At 40.6% G+C, this 22,383-nt stretch overlaps 1 protein-coding gene across 2 annotated transcripts in view; it reads left to right on the top strand.

Annotated features, from left to right (window-relative positions):
* Positions 1-333: 333 nt before the first annotated feature.
* The window catches only part of OLFM4 (olfactomedin 4), a 38,598-nt gene continuing 16,548 nt past the window's right edge, over positions 334-22,383 (top strand). The window contains exons 1-5 of one of the 2 annotated variants that reach the window (XM_060766873.2): positions 334-449; positions 3,101-3,142; positions 9,088-9,240; positions 15,935-16,147; positions 17,517-17,667. In XM_060766873.2, coding sequence (XP_060622856.2) covers positions 351-449; positions 3,101-3,142; positions 9,088-9,240; positions 15,935-16,147; positions 17,517-17,667 — 658 coding nt within the window. In that variant the 5' untranslated portion in view covers positions 334-350. The remainder of the gene's footprint in view (positions 450-3,100; positions 3,143-9,087; positions 9,241-15,934; positions 16,148-17,516; positions 17,668-22,383) is intronic. The other variant, XM_060766874.2, reaches the window with a different exon arrangement.

Below are 22,383 nucleotides of genomic sequence, written 5' to 3'. Positions count from 1 at the left end.
TTTAACAAAATTCTAGAACAATAAAATACATATAAGAACTGCATAGTAAAATGACAGCTGGTATTCATATTTCCTAGTACGTTTCATAATCATTTACAATCATGCTGATGACCTAATGGCCACAATCCCTGTCTTTTGTAAGAGGGAACAAACAATGGAGTAAATGTTCTTGTTCAGTTGCCTTGAGAAATATCTAATGGTTCATTGTATACCTGGGTGAGTACTAAAGTCAATAGCAGTTGTGTAAGTTCCTCTTTCTAAGGACAAATCATAGCAGGGAAATCCCCAGTACACAGTATAAAAATCTTTCCCTTTCCATTCTTCACCACATCTGTGTCCAGGCTGATAAGATGCAGCTTCTCAAAGCAACTGGGCTGCTGCTTCTCTTACAAGGTGCACTTGCTGCAGATGCCTCTTCTACGGTACTTCCATCACCCTCAAATAGAAGGGTAAGACTGATTGTGGGCAATTTTGTAGGATTGTTATATTGTTGTTTTGTACGATCAAGTCATTACAAATTATGGAGATTCTAAGGTGACTCTATAATTGGATTTTCTTGTTCAGAGGGGCTTTTGCCTTTGTCTTTGTCTGAGGCTGAGAGAGAGAGAGAGACTTGCCCAAAGTCACCTGGTGGCTGGTTCAAACTCTAGTCTTCCAGGTTCCTAGTCCAATTCACTATACCATGATGACTCTTGCCGTTTGCTACAAGCTGCATAAATCATTCCTATCTTCCTTCTTCCACGAGCAAAGCCCAAAGCTAGGCAGGTTATACGGGATGACAGTTTTCAAAAGAGCCTAATCTAAAATAAATGCCTGCAGCATTGTACCACTGCAGTGTTCAGGTCACAGGGAAGCATTCTTCAAAAGGCGATAAGAAAAGGTCAGGACGCGGTCTTAAATTTAGAAAGAGAACTGATTTGCTCATCAATTCATTATGGAAACAAATACTTTAGAAATGGATTTGAGGGAAGAAGTAACCAAAGGCAGGGATTCCTATTACACCTTTTTGTTTATACATAAATGCCATTGTGCATTATGTTTTATTACTCCTGCAAAAGGACAGATTTCTACCTCAAGGACTTTACAATTTACACAGAGCAGGCAATAGGACTTGAAAGGTGAAGAACCTGTCATTATTTCAGTTTGCATAAACTTAGCAGTTTAAAGCTAATAGGTAATATGAACCATGAAAATGAACAAAACCTGGCTACTGGTATTATAAAATCCTCTAAAATTATAAAAGTAAATAAAGAATAACACTCAAATACAGGGGAACTCCAGATAAGAAACAATCAGGGACAGCTAATCACCTCTCAACAAAGGATTCCCTCAGGTAGTAACAAGTCACATCTAAAAACTGTCAGGCCATCAAATCTAATCAAGGTGGCCAATTGAAACATTCACCCCTAGCTCCAATAGACAAGAGTTCTTTCTCCCACCCTGGACCTTCCACAGATATATAAACCCAATTTTCCTAGTTTCCAACAGACCTCACAATATCTGAGGATGCCTGCCATAGATGCAGGTGTAACATCAGGAGAGAATGCTTCTAGAACATGGCCAAACCTACAACAACCCAGTAATAGGTAACAATTTTATCACTAATTATTATGGATTTGTTCCAAGAAACAGCAGAGGAGGCCACACACTTCTTCTTATCCTCTGTTTGACATTGTAGATGGAGAGCCATCTGCTCTACATATTCACATGCAGACAGGTGAAAAAGACTAGTGTATCAACAGTGGGACCTACCAACAAAATATCCTTCCCACCTCCTCTCATAGCAGCGTTTCTGTTTATGATGCCAATAAGGTTGTATCTACACTGATTTATATTCCAGGTTCTGATCACAGATTATCTGTTTTGGATTGGATAATAGGAGTCTCCACTGTGTTCAATTTTAGCCTGTTCTTGTAAGCCGCTCCGAGCCCCAGGGGAATGGTGGCATATAAATTCAAATAATAAATAAATAAATATATAAATAAAATCTGGGATAAGAAGATAATCTGGGATCAAATCCTGGCCTACAGGGCAGTGTAGAGGGGGTCTTGGCCAAACATTCCCCTGAAATAATAATAATAATAATACTAATAATAATAACTTTATTTTTATACCTCTCCTCCATCTCTCAAAAGGGACTCGGGGCAGCTTACAAAGGGACATGCCCAACAAAACAGGTTAAAATAAGCATTGAAAAACAAGCAAATACTTGCACTGCCAGGGCACAGGAGGAATCATACAGCCCTAGAAGGTGTTGGACTGCAATACTCAATATTTCTTAGCACTTCCTATACTGTTAGGTCCACTGGGGTTTGCAGTCCAACATTGTCTGAAGGGCCACACAATTCCCAACCTTGCGTTGGAGGCTCTAGCAAGTCTCCTGTCCATTTTCCGTTTATCTTTGCAAGTTGACATTTAGCATTTTGTGACTCCTGGTGCCCTCTGCACATGCTGAAATGTCATTAGGCTGGAGTCTACATGTGCACATACTTATTTCCTTTTGGTATTACAAAAAGTTTCATAGATGCTTGCAGAAGAACTCTTTGGTTTACTATTCTGAGACAGTATAAAAGCAAGTTACTACCATTCTAACTTAACAGATTCAACAACCCTTCAGACAGAAGTGTGAGTAATCAACAGAATCCAAGATGACCCTTTTCAGATGAAGAGGTGAAGCTGTGAAGATTAGAGTAGCCTACATTTTCAATGGCCAGAGTCATCTGGAGGAAAGAACAGCATTGTGTTTGCCTCCAGGGTGTCTTCAGTTGCCCCTCATTTACCATCGCTTGCAAAAGTGAACATTGCTATTCAATTTGATGGCAAATGATGAAGCCTAGTAGATTTTTCCCCAGCATCACTCCAGGGTAGTTCCTATTTTTGGAATTGCCTCTGTATGTGCTGTTTGTATGTATGTGTGCACATGTATATAAATGTGTTTGCATGCACATATCGCAGGTGTACATGACTGACAGTAGATACAATCCACCTCTGTTTCTAAATTCTCCAGAAGTAGACTGTTACTTCTATTCATGCCCTAACATTCAATTACAAGTCATCATTAAGGAGTTATTTTAAAATATTGTTACCTTTATCTCTCTAGGACTCAATTCCTAGTCTGCTGAAGCCAGAAAGTCACTTGGAGGTAAAGTATTTTGAAATCCATCTCTTTGTATTTATAGTATAACTGCATCTTTTGTAATTTATTTTATAGCTGAAGGGAAGTGTTATCTGCATAGCCTCCCCTCATTCATTGCGTTGCAACACGGGAAGCCTCCCATGTTGCTGCAGTGGTGGTCTACGTGGGTTCCACACTAGTTGACCCACAGAACCCTTCTGGAAGTTCCTTTGTGTCATAAGATGAGAGCCAATGGGCTCTGTGGGTCAACTAGGGCTGCCATCGAAGTAAGCCCCATCTGATAAAGTCATAGTTCTTTGATGAATCCTTTCCTATTGCATATATGTCAATCATTTACTCAATCCACAGACCTGTGGAGACTTCAGTTAAAAAAGAAGCAGAGCACTGATGTCACTTCAAAGCCACCTTCTGACTCATTCTGAATGCAGCTGCATGCTTTGCAAAGGACTTGACTTCTGTTGACATACTGTGCTGCTTGCTTTGCTGTTGCCACTGCTGTCTTATTTTTTTAAAAAAATCTCAACTCAGATTAAGAAACAGGATCTAGGAAAGGGCTTGCAGGGAGAAAATAGCCTCAGTCTTAATAGCTGTCTTAAAACCTGGAGGTTTAGCTCTGGGGTTGTACTACTTTCCCCTATGTTTTCCCTATTTATTATTATCTCACTTTGACGTGGACAAGGGGTTGCCTTGGTCCACTCCACCACATGGCATCTTAACCCTTGTCCATCTTGATTTTTAAGGCCTAGCAAATGTGGATTGATTGGGTGGGTTGGAGGGATAATAAATGTCTCACTGTGTCTGGGAGATTCACTTGATGCCTCAAAAGAGGCAAAAGAGCAGACTCTCCTGAAGAGGACCTCCCTGGACCTAGAGACATGTGAGAGCTATTGTCCTACCACTAATATCCCGTATTTGGGTAAGTTGCTTGAGTATGTGATGGCTAGGCAGGAAGCAGATTATCTGGAGGAAAAATATTATCTTCACTCCTTTCAGCCTAGTTTCAAGTACAGTACTGAGATAGGCTTGATTGCTCTAATCTAATTGATGACCTGCTGTGAAGAAAGACAGGGGAATTTCTACCCTGTTGATCTTATGGGCTTTCTCAGTGGCTTTTGATATCATTGGGTATGGTTTCCTACTGGATTGGCTCTGGCAGATGTGAGTATGGGCCGCGTATTACAGTGATTCTGCCCCTATTGGCAATGCTGCCTCCAGAGATTGTTGTAGGTTTTTGGGCTGTATGGCCATGTTCTAGAAGCATTCTCTCCTGATATTTCTCCTACCTCTGTGGCAGGCATCCTCGGAGGTTGTGAGGTCTCACAACCTCTGAGGGTGCCTGCCACAGAGGCAGGTGAAATTTCAGGAGAGAATGCTTCTAGAACATGGCCATACAACCTGAAAAACCTATAACAACCCAGTGATTCTGGCCATGAAAGCCTTCGACAATACATTGCCTCCAGACGCCTGCTCAATCCCATGGCTATTATTGAGTAGTTGAGTAGACCACTGCTTCTTAAACTGTGGCTCCGAAATGGGGTCCCCATAGCTCAATGTTGGAAGTCACAAAAATTGACAACAATTAAAGATTTCTGAATACCACTCATTTACCCAAATATGTTAGCAACAACATACCGTATTTATAGAAAATTCTTCATCTGTTCTCCACAAAAAGGAAATCAGCCTGCTTAAAAAGCCTTGCAAATGCTGATTTATTATCAATAAAGGTTTGATATTTGTATCTATTTTATATGCCTATATACTTACGGTCATATAAAAAGTTCAGGCAAAAGGGGTTCGCAAGTGGAAAAAGTTTAAGAAGCCCTAGAGTAGATTACTAGCCCTGGATGGGGTTGCACTTCCCTTAGATCTGTCCTTACACTGTCCTTATATCCCAGGAGCTGATCCCAGGTTATTTGCTTTGACTTGGATTATATGACTCACTACTGCCATATAATCTGGGATATGCAGATAATCTGGGATCAGATTCTAGGATACAGAGCAGTGTAGAAGGGCCCTTAGATCCATCTTTATCTGAAAACCCAGATAAATTTGATGGCTCAGAATACTTGGGGCCAGCTTTGATTTGTCCGCAAGCTGTAGCCCTTCTTGGACAGGAATACCCTAGTTACAGCAGTCCATGCACCGGTAACTTCCCAGTTAGAGTACTGCAATGCAGTTTACCTAGGGCTGCCTTGAAGATGACTTAGAAACTGCGCCTAGTGGAAAATGCTACAGTTTGAAAGCTCACCAGGATTTCATTCATATACCATGCAATAGCAGTTCTGAAAGAATTTTATCGGTTGCCAAAATGTTTCTGGTCTGAATTCAAGGCGATGCTGATAATACTGAAATCCCTAACGTGCTTGGGACTTTAATACTTGAGGGTGTGCCCTTCTCTCTAAATATCCTGCCTGATAATTGAGATCTATTGGAGAGACTCTCTTCTGTGTCCCACCAGTAACAAATACATTGTGGGAAAGTATCTTCTCTGAAGTGGCACATTAGTTGTAGAAATCCATATGTCCTATGGTTGTAGTTTTAAAAATAGTATTAATCAGTTTTAAATCAGCTGGCTTTAATTCATAAACTTATTTTTATCTTTTAAAAACTATTTTTATTACTTGTTTTAAATGAATGTTATTGTCAGCTGTGCCAAGATCGTTGGATAAAAGTAATAAATAAACAGGTCAGAATTGTACCTGCAATTTTGGGCAAGGATGCAATGGCTCGTGTTTCCTTCCTGCTATTGAATGACACCAGTGAAATCTTGATTATGCAGAGTCTCATTATGTGAAAAGAGCCATGCTCTGACTGTGGAGAATTCTGAAAGCATCACCTGGCAGAGAAAGCTGAAAAGGATGGCAGAGCTGCTGGTGCATTTCTCCTTTTCTTGGTTATCTCTGCCTATCTTCTAATACGGGAGCAGAGACAGTAATTATCTGTGAAAGAAAGATAAGATGAAGCAGAGACAAACAAGAGGGCAATAAACAGTCCTCTGGAAATTGAAAACAGAAAGAAGAATGGGGTCAGGTGCTGTCTCATCTCTTCCAGAGTTCGCTCTGAGTTTTTTCTTTTTTGGAGAGAGGGAGACCATAATATTATTCTCTGCAGTGCCCCCTACTTGCAGAGAGGCGTTGTAGGAATACAGTAGCTTTGGTCCTTTTGGAATGAGGGGTCTTTAGAGATGTACAGTATGCTCCTTTTAAATAGTTTGTTGTAATTATATTGTAGGTTTAATATTAAATACAAGAAAGCATTTTGAACACTAGAAGAAAGAAAATCCCACTGTCCCACATTAAACCTCTATATCCCTTGATACAGATATCTTATAGAGTGCCCCAATTCCAGTTCTATCCCCTTTCTGACCCTTTCACTAGTTCACCTTAGTCTTCATATCCAAACTTCTGTCCATTCCCAAATTATACCAAATGGTAATGAAGAAAGGTGTGCCTCCTAGTTTCTCTGTTACAAAGTATATTGTCTATCAAAGGACTATGGCCAACTATTCTCATTCCTTTGTCAAGTCCAAGGGCAGATTTGCACTGATCCATAATCTGGGACTGATCTGGTGTGTCCCATGTTGGATATGTGTCATGCCCAGGATATGTGTCATGCACTCAGCCCCGGACACTGCAGAGGTGAGAGAGAGTGTATCTCCAATGCCCAGGTGGGCAGCCACCCTTCCTGTCTCCCCTACCCTCTGTGACACGATGGTCTCCAACTGTGATGTGGGTCCCTACACATCTGTCAGCCCAACTATTCCCATAGGTCCAAAGTTGGGGGAAAGCCCGAATTCTGTGAATGTGGGAAAAGGCTGCATTAAAGTGGCTTTGCTCTGCATTACCCTGGATCAGCCCCATGTAGCATTTAGCTGCCATGGGACTGATCCGGCTCTACACCAACCTAATTATTCAGTGTAGATGGGCCCCAGGACTTCATGTGAATATTGTCTCCGGGCAAAATCACAGTGATAGTCCATTTCATAGAAATCTGATAGCCAGATCCAATTTGGGTTACTCTTGTTGCTTAAAGGATTTTGGAATGGATGTGGTACCATAAAGTTCCTACAAGCTGGACAAAAGCACCCTCCCCTACACCATTTTCCAATACGGCTATTTCCTCAGAGTTTGGAGAGGGGCAGAGAGGAGTGCTGGGCTCTGTTCTTGACACAGGTGCACCCATACTCCACTCCCATTTTCCACTAGAGATGCAATAGCCAAGTGGGAAGGGAAATTTGTAGCTGAGACTGGATATGCACTACTGTATAATCCAGTTTCTAAATCCAGATTATTTTCTTTGAATTGGATTTTATGAGTCTATACTGCCATATAATCAAAAGCAGATTTTATTTATTTTATTTATTTGAAACATTTATATACCACCCTTCTCACCCTGCAGGGGACTCAGGGTGGAACACAGCATATATATGGCAAACATTCAATGCTGGGACATAAAACCATAAATATATACAAACATTAAAATAAGTTATATCTGCTTTAAATTCAGTTGCTTAAAAACCATCTCAGGACACCATTCTGTTATTACCTGGTTTCAAAAACTGGATTATATGGCAGTGTAGATGGGTGTAGAAAGTGGGGATAACTGTTTCCAGATAGCAAGTGACACTTTGGGAACTAGAATGAAGAAGATTACTTTCTTCAAGCATTATTAGGGTATGGACAAGGGATTGTTTTGCTTTACCTTTTCAGTTGGGTCCTTCAGCTTCCAGTGTGGAGGTCTTGTTCATTTTGTGGGAACAGGGATTTGGACCTTTCCATGACAAAGAAGAAGAGCAACAATAACACAGGAACATCAACTATTGGTGTTTATAAAATTATGAGTTAGGGAACACTTAGGGGAATTGTTGACCTAAATATCCAAGTTCCTTTTCCTTACTTTGAACATATTTCCGCCTTGAAAACACAATAACAAGAAGGGGAAAAATCAACATTCAAATGCTGGTTGAACCTCTAAACAGACTGGCGTATGGATAATGAGCAATTGAAAGGTGATCATGGCATGGGGCTGATGGCTCATAATACAAGCAATTCAGTCAGAAGATTGAAGTAAAAGTGATGTGCAGTCTTCACAGTTCAAACCTTCAGAGTCTATACACTCCTTTGAGTATAAGCATAAAAGAACCAGAGCTGGAAAAAGGCAGAGCCCTGGTAAATTGGAAATCTGGTTGATTAAATAGCCCTTGTGATTCTCTGTAGGGTCAATAGATACTAAGGGCAAGGAATCTTTCAGTTGAAGAAATTAACCTCTGGATCTGCCCAGTCTCTACCATCTGTGATTTGGTCTCTCTAGAAAAATGGATCTCAACCTGTGGGTCCCCAGTTATTTTGGCCTACAACTCCCAGAAATCCAGTTTACCAGCTGTTAGGATTTCTGGGAGTTGAAGGCCAAAACATCTGGGGACCCACAGGTTGAGAACCATTGCTCTAGAACAAATTGGGAGGATCTTCCACTCATTGTTTAAGTAATTATAAATATATTGCAAACAGTGTGTCAAACGGAGCTTGAAATAAACACAGATGAACAAGTTATAAAGGTACAGTTGACCTAAGAGAGCTTCTGAGCACCAAAACCCACACCAGTTCCACAGAAAGCTGCTCAAATAGCAATTAAGTAGTTCAGTTGCTGTACTTTTAGTAATTTCTCATTTTGGGGAAAATATTTACTTGCTCATTGTTAATATACCAGTCAATTTAGACAATATTCTAGTTGTTTTTCATTAGCTCATCCCTACAAACCATTAATATCTGAACATGGGTTCAATTCAGAAATCGTTTGGAGTGTAATAACAGCAACAACAACAACAACTGTTCTCTTGAGATTTTATAAATAATTTTATACAGTGTATGCTTCTTTCCCTTTGCAAGTATCATCATCAATGTCACCATTCAACTATGTCACTTAATTTTTTTCTCTTTTTAATTTTCTTGCAGCCATTTGCCAATGTGACTGGGTCTTTGGATGACCATGGTGTGTGCCAGTGCTCTGTGTACCTCCCAGATACTGCATTTCCTGTGGATAGGGTGGAGAGAATTGAAATCTTAGCTCAACAGCTCTCTGTGAAATTTGACATAGAAATTTCCAAAGTAAGTGATTTTAGAACTTTTTTTAGATAATGAAACTCTATAGTTAACAGACATGTATTGCCAAGTCCAACATGAGAGAAATACAGATTGTGTATTTCTTATCAGGAATTCCTAAACTGAAAATCCCCCCAAATCTATAATTTTTGGATCTCCAGCATGTATGTACCTGTACTGTATTTGTATATGGAGAGAAGTGCAAGGATCTATGAAATGGCAGGAATCTACACTTCTCAGTGTCACAGGTTCTTGCATTTCTCGCCAACCAAATAAAAGAATAGATATGCTGTTGCCATCTGAAAGGTGAAAGCAGATGGCTGGCAGCCTTACAATTGACATTATCAGAACTGTTTACGATCATTGGGTTCCACTCCACAGAAGACTTGGACACTAGCTGGGCTTTGGGTTCTGGAGGTGGAAGCAGAAGGAAGATAGTCACCACCAGGACCAGCAATGGCTGCTGTTACATCCCACTCCAGATCTTACTTTGGCAAAGTGCTGCAGGAGTAGCAGCAGGAGCCACTGTAGTCACTGCCATGTCATCTTTGTTCCTCTTGGCCATGTCATCTTTGTCTCTTCCTCCCTCCCTAAGGCAGAGGAGTCTGAAGGATATGTGCCTGGTAATCGAGGCTTACCATAGTCTCTGCTGCTGCCTTAAACAATGTTATAAATGGACACCTGCACTTCATTTTCAGAAATCTTAAATATGGCACACTTCTGGTTCCAACCCTTTTGGATAAGGGATACTCAGTGTGTACTACTAATATATGCCTGCCAGAAGGATATGTAAAGGAGAAATTGGTTCTTCCAAATTCCTAATGCCATCAGCTGTCCTTGGGTGGCGGGTGGGTGGGGACACTTACTAGCAACTAGCATGAGTATAATTTTCAATCAAATCATTTTGATTTAAGCAGCTAAGAGTGGATGAGGAATTGTGCCTTTCAGGACTCCTTTCCAAATTTTGCTCCCATGGGGACCATGGGCACACCATTTCTAATAGGAAGTAAATGGAGATGGATTTCTGGGTAATTTTCTATTGCAAGAAAAGACACTATATGGACCTACCAGAGACCTAACATAGCCGGGGAATTTACATAACATGGCGAGATTACATTTATGGCCTCCAGAGAGCATTCGAGGGCAACCCCTCCCACATTTAAATATGGTGTGTGATGGGGCAGGAGATATGGTCTTCTGAGGTCTACTGGGGGTCAGTGTGCAGCCCTGATCTAAGATTTGAAAGGTTCAGGGCTAGATTCCACCATTTCTTTTTTTAAAAATTATTTTTATTAGTTTTTATTTTACAAATTTATAATAAAAACACAAGGTAGGTACAATAGGATATTGTGCGTGTGGGGGGGGGGGTAAGAGGGGTAGGTGAAGAGGGGAACAGGGGGAAAAGGAGAGGGAGGAGAAAAGAGGGAAGGGAGGGCGGGAGGGTAGTGCGGGGATAGGGGATGAGTAGGACAGGTAGATTCCACCATTTCTGTACCCTTTCTCCATGTGGCAGGTTGGTTTCATTCCTGCCTCACTTTAACTATGGGGAAAGATGAGAGTGAAGTCAAGCCATTGTTTTACCCCTCCTCATTTTTTAGGGCTTTTAAGAGGGATGTCTCACTCCGAGGCTCTAGAATTTTTCAATTGGTTGTTTACATTTGTGAGGGTTAGTCTCAAAGAGTAGGGCAACAAACTAAAGTTTTCTTGGATCACTGTGAAAACTGTATTGTCGAAGGCTTTCATGGCCGGAATCACTCAGTTCTTGTGGGTTTTTTCAGGCTATATGGCCATGTTCTAGAGGCATTTCTCCTGACGTTTCGCCTGCATCTATGGCAAGCATCCTCAGAGGTGAGGTCTGACCTCACCTCTGAGGATGCTTGCCATAGATGCAGGCAAAATGTCAGGAGAAATGCCTCTAGAACATGGCCATATAGCCCGAAAAAACCCACAAGAACTGACTGTGAAAACTGTTTTGTTATTATCGTGTTAAGACAGTTAGATAGGATCAAATTACTTTCCAAAACAACCCAGTAATATACACCCTAAAGCAGTGGTTCCCAACCTTTGGTCCTCCAGGTGTTTCGGACTTCAGCTCCCATAATTCCTAATAGCTGGTAAGCTGGCTGGAATTTCTGGGAGTTGAAGTCCAAAAGAGCTGGTGGACCAAAGGTTGGGAACCACTGCCCTAAAGGTGCCAAATTTAATTTGCTCTTGGAAGCTCAGAAGGGTCAGCTCTGATTTGTACTTGAATGGGATTCTGCCAACAAATACCAGGTGTTGTAGGTTTGTATTTCAGGAGAAGGAACTAACAACAACACCTTTGAGTGTTCTTTGCCTAAAGAAACTCAATGAAATTCATGGTTCTGTTATAAGTGAAGAAGCCTGAAGGCACATGTTACGACAATAGGACTAGAACCATGAAGCTTCATTCTTAAACCTTGTAATTATCAAAGTGTCCAAAAGCTATTTGCACTGCGAATGGAAGAATGATATCTATTGCTGAATTAAAAACCGAGACCTAAATGCCACTGCCAGTCCTGACTAGGACAGCTCCATTAAATCAATTAGATTTACCTATAGATTTACTCACCATTCAGGAGTTTATTCAATGGCTTTACTTTAATTGGGACTTCGCAACAGATCTGTGACCTTTTTGTATTACAGTCATATATGTACTGCTGGAAAAGAACTAATTACAAGTAACTAGTTATTTGTAAGTCATTTCCCCATGATTTATTATATTTTTGTGAAATAGTCGGTAAATGAAGTAGTTAAATGTCACTCCTCCTTTTGGTGCATATGTGAAAACACCTATGTGGAAAATAAACAGAGAATTTTTTAGAGTCTGTGGATATAAAATTGCCTTATTAGTCTTGCTTCTGCTGTAACCTCAGGGGAAACTCCTGTTAGAAAGGGGAGCAAGCAGCGTATGACAAAATCAAATGAAAAGTGGCTTGTTGATCATCTTACACTATAAACAGGCACAATAATAGCCCGACGTGCCCCCTTTTGCCTAAAAATATTGTCAGAAGGGATGGGAGGGGATCAAGAGTTCTCCATAATATATCAAAATGAGTGACAATCAAATATTTTCACAATGTTGGGGATCGATCCTAATTAAAGCAAAGCTCCCTGTGCTGTTTGGGTTGTTTGCTGCAGGAATTCAGATCCCATTTCCCTTGCAAAATTCTAGAGAGAGAAAACACCCATAAATATGCCTCAACTTCTGTAATCTCCAGGAAGCCGGAAAAAAAAACCTACTACACAGCCAAGATCCAGCATTTGACATTGGTTGCTTGATGAAAAATATGCAGGGTTTCAATTAGGTGTCCAGGAGAAATGGTTTGACTGCTTCAGGAACCAGACGTCGTAACAAATGAAGTGTCCTTGAATTAATCAGGAGGAAAGACAGAGCACTAAATTATAAATTCTAGCCATAAATATTCATAAACTTTCTCACAGTATAATCAGAAAGAGATAAGAAGTTTATGCATTAAAAAAATCTCACAACAACAGGGAGGTGGTAGAGGAGACTGAGGCAGTCCACTGGAAACACTTGTTTTTGTTCAATTTTCTTTGAACTCATTGGAGTACGATACACAGATCTCTTAATCTTGCAGGAAAACAAAGTAGCGGGGGATAGGGAGAGCATTTCTGCATTTGCCCACAAATGTCTCAAGCTATTCATGTTGTGAGCTATCTCTGTATTCATCTCTCATATTGTTGAAATTTCCTTGTATCTTTATTCACCAACACTGAAAGGAACTGTTAATGGAAATTATTTATGTAGAACATTGTTGGTTCTGAAGCCTTCAAAACAACTAGTGCTGGTTGTTACCTATAAAGCCCTAAATGGTTCGGGTCCAGGCTCTTTGTCTAATCACATTTTTCCATACAGACCATCTCAGGCACTGCAGTCAATGAAGGAGGTCCTCCTCTCAGTCTCACCCCCATCACAAGCTTGGTTGGTGGGAACGAGAGAGGGGGCCTTCTCCGTGATTGCTCCCTGTCTCCTAAAGAAGTAAAAATGGCCACTACCCTCCTCTAATTTAAGACACTTCTAAAAATGCATTTATGCACTTTAGCGTATGGAGGGGAGGAGGACTAAAACACATTACCCAATTGGAATGCTGGCCAACTCCACTTGCACTATATGGCTGACATGATACATCTTAAAGGAACACCAGTGCCAGCCATTTTTAATGTAACTGTATTTTAAAGTGTTTTGAGGGTATTTGTTGTAATATTTATTTATGTTTTAGTTAATTAAGATATGTCTTACTGACTACTCTGTATATTTTATCTCAATGCTTCAATATTTCATGGTAAGCTCACTGTTATGATTGTGCTCTATCATGTATTTTGATATGTTTTTGATATATTTTGTACTTACTTAGGCACTGAATGTCTGCCTTCTTATGTGTAAACCGCCCAGAGTCCCCTCGGGGAAGGAGAGCAGTATAGAAATAAATAATAATGTTATTGTTATTATTATTATTGGAGGATCTAGGTTCAGAAAGTGCTTCCCTTTGGTATTATGCCTCCAGGTGCCATCCTTTTCCTACTAGTTATTTTAGTGGCAAACAGAAACCAAGCTTTTCCATTAATCTCTGAAGAAGCTATTGAAAGGACTGGCTGAACCTAATGCAATGTCGGGAAACTCATTGCCCTCAGCATTTTAAGTCAGGGATGCGTGATGATGGGAATTGCAGTCCACCAGTATTCATGGTGCCATAGGTGTCCCACTCAATTCAAAAGGAAGCTTTCTTTCTGCCTAATCTGCTCCCCATGATCCAATGCTTAGAAGGAACTGAGCTGCAATAAGGGCTTTTAGAAGTTCAGCCAACCATTCCCACTCTTCCAGGTGTTTGGAAGAGTGTCCATCTAGGGAATACATGAACTCTTTTTTTCCAGTTTCTTCCTTTTGAGCTCCCGTTTGTACAGAGGGAAAAAATACTTGCCTCCAATTTACCATTGGTCAATTTTCTAAAGCATTTCCTATTCTTTTGTGCCTATTAAGTGGACATTTTGAGTTAATAGCTAAGAAGTGAATACAGAAAGAGTAATCCTCTCAGTTGGTAGTTTGACTTTGAATTACGAGTGTTGTTCTCCTTTGAACCAGTGTCTGATTAAAGTAATGAATCCTGGGAAATCAATTCCTCCCCAACCCTAACCCCAACCTCTGTTGCACTGCAGTATGTCTGGGCAGCTCAGCCTAGCAGGGTGGCAACCATCAAGCTAGATACAGAGTGACATATCCTCCGACATGAGCTTGGCAGATAACACATCAGGTCAGACATGAAAACAGAGCTTCACTACAGGGGTGTTAAAGATACTAGCTTACTTATGACAGTTTTATATATATATAAAGAGAGAGAGTGGGGGAGGGAATAAAGAGCTTTGTCAGGAATGTCCTTTAGTCTTCAACACTGAGGTCATTTGGTAGAAAAGTAAAACAAATGCAGCTCCATATGTAATTGTTCCATATAAACATCACTCTTGTTATTTCCCACTGTCAAATGATTGATGGTGCTTGTAAATGCATTACTGTTCTTGAAAATGACTCGGAGACAAAGGAAAGATAGGTACTCCAATACCCGACAATTGAGACTGTACTTCTGAGCGTCTGCCATATACGTTCTTGCGCAATATATACAAACTCTTTCTTTTGGAATTTCTTTTTGGGGTCACTCTTCTGAGGGTTTGGTTTACGCAAATTGTTGCCTTGACACAACAGTCCATTAAGACACATCAGTTTCTGTGGTTTGCTTTTGCAACATGACAGGCTAATTGGTGGTTAAACTGAGCTGAAAACCAGGAGGGGAAGAACGTGTATGGTTGCAAATTCTTTGAGTAGCCCTTGAAGGGATGCAGTATTTTTTTGGTTGGTTGCACACATTTGCATTTAGGAAATTGCGAAATTACAAGGAACCATGAGGCAAGTGGATGTAGTTAATTTCATTTTACTCAGTTATGGTTAAGATATGTATTTTATTTGATAAACCATTGAAAATTGTAAAAATAATAATCTCATTTTCCCCTATTGTGCAACCCACCCCAAACATCCTTTCAATCATAGCAAAGGGCTTCAAACCAAATCTGATGGAAATTTCAATTCTTTTTCCAACTTCAGTTTTCCGAGGTGCTTCTAGTTAAGGCCAACTTGCCTTCTAAAAATGCCAACAGGGATGCTTCCTGGATCAATATTGACCTTCTTCACTGCATCACCTAGTTGGTGATGACAGTTAAACTGGTGTGAAACAACAGTACTAGTGAGATTATTGAGTTTAAAACTTCAGGTAATTTTTGCTCTTGGAAGTAATTCTGGAATGATTTCATCAGAGCATTTTTGTAGGGTCTGGAGAAGGATTTTTTTATGTCATTCTGCTGTACTCTGATGCAGTTTTCTGTTGAACTCAATAAAAAATCACTGAGAAGAATGTAACTGATCAGTGATTACATTTTTCCTATCCTGCAGACATTTTACTTTATCTATGTCATTTATCTGTAAACTTCGCTATGTATTCTGGTCTAAAAATAAAGACAATGTTAGATAAGCCTCTGTGCTTCAGTTATACCCATGTAATCATATTTTGATCTCAGCAAGATTGCAGAGGTGCAATGAGGCAAAACTTATCTTTGAAAAAGGTACCTTAAATACATTTGCTCAAATGGAATGCATCCCTTTGTATATTTATAGGTTAGCCAGTACACCAAAGACATTGAATTGTATGAACAAAGGATTCTGAACTTAACGAAAAAGATCGAGTATTTGGAGAAGACCAGCGTTTCTTACACTGAACTGGACTTCCAGTTAATCAGACTGGAAATCAAAGAAATGGAGAAACTGGTGACTCAATTGAAAGTATCTCTAACCGGGAACAACGTGATTGTTGAACAGTTATATGTAGAGGTATGGTAAAATCTTTCTATTTCAAACTATCCTGTAGCTTTAATGTGATCTTCCTGAAAATGTTCAGGACAGAACCTAAACTTTCCATCTTGTCCTTTCTATTAGAGTAGCCCCAACTGCTTGAGGTAGGAAGAAACTGGAACTGCTTGTACCTTGAGTGGAGGTCACTGTTGGGATACACTGTGTGAAAGTGAACCCTCCATTCCATGCACATTTCTGGTGCACATGGCATTGGTGATTTTTCATCTCAGTCCTATCATAGGGCTTTGGAGCCAGACATTAAAAAAAATAGATCAGTGGTTCTCAACTGTGGGTCCCCAGGTGTTTTGGCCTACAACTCTCAGAAATCCCAGTTGGTTTACAAGCTGTTAGGATTTCTGGGACTTGAAGGCCAAAACATCTGGAGACTCACAGGTTGAGAACCACTGCAATAAATAGTTAGGGAGAGCTGCCCATGGTAGCCATTCTCCAAAGCAGAAAGTGTTGTCTTGGACAGGTATCAACAAAAGCAGTGACAATGAGAAGTGGTGTGTTTGCTCCCCCTTTGCACTGGTACCTGAGGGCCACACCACATAGAAGGGCAAACCCTGATACTAACCAACTCTGAAGGACTCAAAAACAAATGGCCCATGATAGTGAAACTATGGAAAAGTAAGAAGATGGACACGGGCATGTTTTAAATTAAAAGCCACACTCCAAATTGCAATTTTGTGCATTTTTAAATTAGTAGATTGATACAGAAATGAGATTAGCCCACAGATTATAAATGACCAGAAAGAAACAGAAAAAGACCAGAAAGAGAGTGGTCCACCCAACCCTTTTAAAGGAGATTCCACCTGAACATTAGGAAGAACTTCCTGACTGTGAGAGCTGTTCAGCAGTGGAACTCTCTGCCCCAGAGTGTGGTGGAGGCTCTTTTTTGGAGGCTTTTAAGCTGAGGCTGGATGGCCATCTTCTGGGGGAGCTTTGAATATGATTCTCCTGCTTCTTGGCAGGGGGTTGGACTGGATGGCCCACAAGGTCCCTTCCAACTCCATGATTCTATGATTCTAAGTCATCTCACAATCTGACTATAGCAAGGAAAGCAATGCAATCACACAATTAAAAAACCCAGGGAATTAAAAAAAAAACAGCACCATACTAGGAACAAAGACAACCACTTGTAAAACCAAATGTTTTCCTGTGAAGTGTAGCATCTGCCTGACATCTGTCCCATAATTGGTGGTGGAGGAAAATGTATTCCTAGAAACTCCACCTTTCCTCTTGATGTATTTGCCATTAATAAAGGGAAAAGAAACACGGAAAGCACGAGTTTTCTAAATGAACACGAGTGGAAGCTAAAGTCATTTGTGCCATTTTATTTGCCTAGATTAAGAATTTGAGTCTTATGGTGAATGAACTGGAATCACTCGACAAACATAACATCCTTGCAGTCCGCAGAGAAATTGCATCTCTACAAAGGAAATTGCAGGACTGTGAAGCAAGCAGAAACCAGAGCACTAACCATTACTTTCCACCTGGTAAGCACTTATTTTTAAATGGAAATGCTTGTATAGCAGAGAGCCATTTTCCTGTTTTTCTTTCTTGGTCTACATAGTTTATCATTCGTTCTGATAATTCTTCCTCATAACTGCTTTGCTTTTTAAATATGTATTTATACTCATCCTCAAGTGATGACCAGCATTATTAATTTTTCCTGCTCCCAGTATAGCACTCCGTGCCTTTTCCACACTTCATCAAACTGAATGAAATAATGAGCATATAAAAGAGGAGGATGCTATCGAGGAGACTTTAATTGATTATTTTTATTTTGAAAGATTTAATTCACACATTTCATCCCAGCAGTGTGTTCCAAGGCATCTCGCTATACGATGGAAAGCATCAATATTATAAAGAGAAACATTCACCCCCAAACCTTTCAAATAGTATAACAAACAGAAGAAAACAGCTACACATGTTATATAGAAAAATCATCACATATAAATGTCATCTAAAGGCTGAGTAAACAAAAGCGACTTCAGTCTGTGCCAGGGCTGCGCGGAATTGACAAGGAACATTTCTCAGCCTGTTCAATGATCTCAAAGCCGGCTGAGTTTTTCCTCAGTTATATTTTGGAAAAAAGACATAAAGGATTTTTGTGGGGAAGGACAAAAGATAGACCGACTATCATTCTATTTTTTTCACAGAATCGTTATTCTGAAGTCCTTTTTGAACTTTGAGAAATTCAAAATCTCTGCAATGTTAAAAACAGCAACTCAAGCTCCTTCCACACAGCTGAATAAAATCCCACATTATCTGTTTTGAACTGGAACCCAAGTTCAGATAACCCAGTTCAAAGCAGATATTGTGAGATTTTCTGCCTTGATATTCAGGGTTATATGGCGGTGTGGAAGGGCCCTTAAAGGTAAAGGTTTTCCCTGACATGGTCTAGTTGTGTCAGAGTTTGGAGGGTGGTGCTCATCTCCATTTCTAAGCCAAAGAGTTGGCATTGTTTGTAGATGCCTCCAAGGTCATGTGGCCAGCATGACTGTATGGAGCATCTGTGTGGTTTTTTTTTCTTTTTCTTTTTTTTTCTTTTTAATCTGTGCATTTGTTTTGCTCTGTTAGAATTGAAATACAATGGTATGGTTGCTGATGACACGATAAATAAAATAAATAAAATAACCTTCCTATAGAAGCGGTACCTATTGATCTATACACATTTGCATGTTTTCGAATGGCTAGCTTGGCAGAAGTTGGGCCTAACAGCAGGAACTCACCCCGCTCCCCAGATTCAAATAGTCAACCTTTCAGTCAGCAAGTTCAGCAGCTCAGTGGTTTAACCAGCTGCGCCCTTACTAAACTACAAATACCAGGACCCTATAGGATGGGACTGTGAAAGTTAAACTGGAGTGGAACTGATGTAATTGTTTAGTGTGGATACACTAGGGATAGACCTGCAAAACACATGGTGGGAGAAAATAATGGATCGGGATATAGGAAGACTACAAGCCTGATTGGAATGGTTAACAATAATTAGAAAAGGCAGAGCTCTTCATGGTTTAAGTACCTACAATAGGGACCCTGTGTCGTGACCAGTGCTTTCACTCAGATCTCTAGAACCATTTTCTGGTCAGTCACACAAACTCAGACCCTCTTACTGTGTGTGTGTAAGGAATGGCTGTGGTGCATCACTCGATATTTGTTTATATTAAGCAATGCTTACTATTCTTATGCCCATCTCCCCAGTTCAGAAAGATCCTAGAGAAATTTATTGGATTTGCCATGCATCATAGCGAATCTGTGGGGTTGCAGCGAGGGGTATGGAGAGCACGTAACCCTAAACCCTGTATCGCCCAACTAACTGCTGACCCCATCTCACAGGGGGAAGCATCCATTGCCCAGCTTCCCTCCATTGCTCCAAAGACAACGCAGGAAGCCTCTTGTGTTGCTGCAGTAGTGGCATGTGCCACTTTCTTGCCCCTTTCACCACAGAGCCTGACCGGAAGTTGGTGTGTGTGTAATGGACTCCGTGGTGAAAGCAGCGTACAACAGGCAAATCAGCCCATCTGATGAGGTCATAACTTTCTGTTTTCTGTTATTTAACCTGTTACTAATCCATGATGGAATCTCACCTCTTTATCCATGATGGTTAAATTATCACAGAGCCATTTAGTACTGTTTGTGTGCAAAAGGCTTTTAAAGAAAGGCCCTTTCACACTACACTGTTGTATCACTATGATTTCACTTCAGCTGTCATGGCATCATTATATAGGGTCTTGAGGTTTGCAATTCACAGAAGGATATTTAGAATGATCAGAGAGCTTCTCTAGTGCCTCACTAAACTACAAATCCCAGGATTACATAAGATGCAGGTATTGTAGTTAAAAGTCGAGTTGTAGTACTATAATTGTGCAGTTTGTAAGGGCTGATTGTCAAAAGCCTTTTGAGAGTCTAGGTAAATAGCGGCAGAAGATGAAGTTTCCTTTTTTCCCCTAATACCTTTTTGAACTTTCTTGTCTTGGCAGCAGCTGCTATATTTTCTGTCTGGAAGATGAGAAACCTTTTGTCTGTCAGGTCAGGTGGGGAAGAAAAAAAAAGCATTTAAAATCCACAAGACCAGAAACAACACCTCTAAACCTTTAAAGGGTTTAAAGGGCATTGAACTCTTTCTAGAATACTTAAGGAGTTTGAAAACATGCTTGAAAGCCACCTTTTGATTTATTGTGGGTGACAGTGTGCCAAAGGAGACCTTCAATTCTGTCTGAAGTATCTCCTTCAGTTTTTGAAAGTACTTCAACTTTAGTATTAGTATCAGGAATGAAGTGGGGAGGGGACAAGATGAGGAACAGGAAGATAATATGTCAGGTCTCTTTCATGAACTATGTTAAAGGCAAATGTGTGTGAGGTGGCCCAGGTAGGTTCATGAAACCCACTTTAGAAGGCTTCAATTTTGGATGGAAGAGACCTGCAGGCACAGCTATTGCTTTCCATTTCTGTGGGTCAGTGAATCTACTTTAGGCTTCTGAACTGTTAAAGAGCAATCCAGGGTCCTAAACCCTGTCCTTAAACAAGTTCATCACACTGGAGTAGCTCATTTAACAATTCAGATTAAAATTTAGGCCGGCTAGGTGGAGCCCCCGGTGGCGCAGTGGGTTAAACCGCTGTGCTGGCAGGACTGAAGACCGACAGGTTGCAGGTCTGAATCTGGGGAGAGGCGGATGAGCTCCTTCTATCAGCTCCAGCTCCTCATGTGGGGATATGAGAGAAGCCTCCCACAAGGATGATAAAAACATAAAATCATCCAGGCATCCCCTGGGCAACGTCCTTGCAGACGGCCAGTTCTCTCACACCAGAAGTGACTTGCAGTTTCTCAAGTCGCTCCTGACACACACACACACAAGGCTGGCTAGGTCATCTCATTTATACTACACCCATCAGTGGAGATATGTGGAGCGCCTCACTAGCTTCTTTCCCTTCCAAAATCACTCTAACTCAGTTAATTGTGGTTTGTAGTGATATTTAGATGGACACAAATAATAAAAATGCATCTGATGGTGCAGTGGGTTAAACCCTTGTGCTGGCAGGACTGGAGACCGACAGGTCGGAGGTTCAAATCCAGTGAGAGCATGGATGAGCTCCTTCTCTCAGCTCCAGCTCTCCATGCTTGGACATGAGAGAAGCCTCTCACGAGGATGGTAAAGCATCAAAACATCCGGGTTTCCCCTGGGCAATGTCCTTGCAGACGGTCAGTTCTCTCATGGTAGAAGCTATTTGTAGTTTCTCAAGTCTCTCCTGACAAGAAAAGAATCTGAAAAAGAAAATGCATATGAAGGGATAAGATATTGAACAGAAAAACAGCTATGAGAGAATGGGAAGAACATCCCACTACTACTCCTTTGCTGAAGTGTGATAGTGCCAAGGTTGCCACTAATGGAAAAAAAGCATTAACAGCTGCCTTACTATTAGCATTTACATCTCATTTGGCTGTAATAGAAAGTCAGTTTGAAAACAGGAAGATCTTGCAACCCTTGTACATATACACAGAATCCTAGGAAAGGTTCTCAGCCTTGATCAGAATGGGTGCTTCAACCTACCATGGGGAAAATATCAACGTCTGTACTGCAAGGGTTATTGTTGTTTTATTTCTGGGACTATTTTGTAAAAACATTAATATGGATAAAAGCCCCACATTTTGGAAAGAAAACATTTCCTTGTGTAACAGTTGTTTTCATCAATGTTTTTGTGTCTATGTAGCCCTCCAAACCCCTACCCAAATGTGAAAAATGATCAAAAATATAAAAACTCCTATTATCATGCACAGTGGGGGGGGGGGGGGAGGTTTTGAATATTTTTGTTCTTGCATGCGAGAACAAAACAAACAATGCAGATGACGAAATCTGTGAGATATAAAAAGAGTATTACTTTCTTTACAAGGGAAGCAGGAAACCCAGTTCCACTGGAGTGAGGAATCTTTTTGCTTTTGGCAGCAAAAGGGCCAGAGCACAATGAACAAAAAGGCAAACCTTCTTCCCGCTGTCTCTTTCTGCCATGTCTTTTTGTGTCTTTGTCTCTCCCTACTTCTTCTTCTTCTTCTTAAAATCCTTTCTCCCGCTTCATCTTCATCCAACAGGCTGCAAGGATTCCTTTACCAGACATTTGAAGTAATAATCTATGTACTGAGAGGTTTTGAAATAGCATGGTTTCCCCTCCCTACCCAGTTTGGTTGGAAAAGATAAGTCCTCCACCCGGCACCC

This window comes from Anolis sagrei, chromosome 3 (assembly GCF_037176765.1).
Source record: "Anolis sagrei isolate rAnoSag1 chromosome 3, rAnoSag1.mat, whole genome shotgun sequence".
Classification (NCBI taxonomy): Eukaryota; Metazoa; Chordata; class Lepidosauria; order Squamata; family Dactyloidae; genus Anolis; species Anolis sagrei.
The sequence above is the reverse complement of the archived record's forward strand: the minus strand, read 5'-3'. Positions and strand labels throughout refer to the sequence as shown.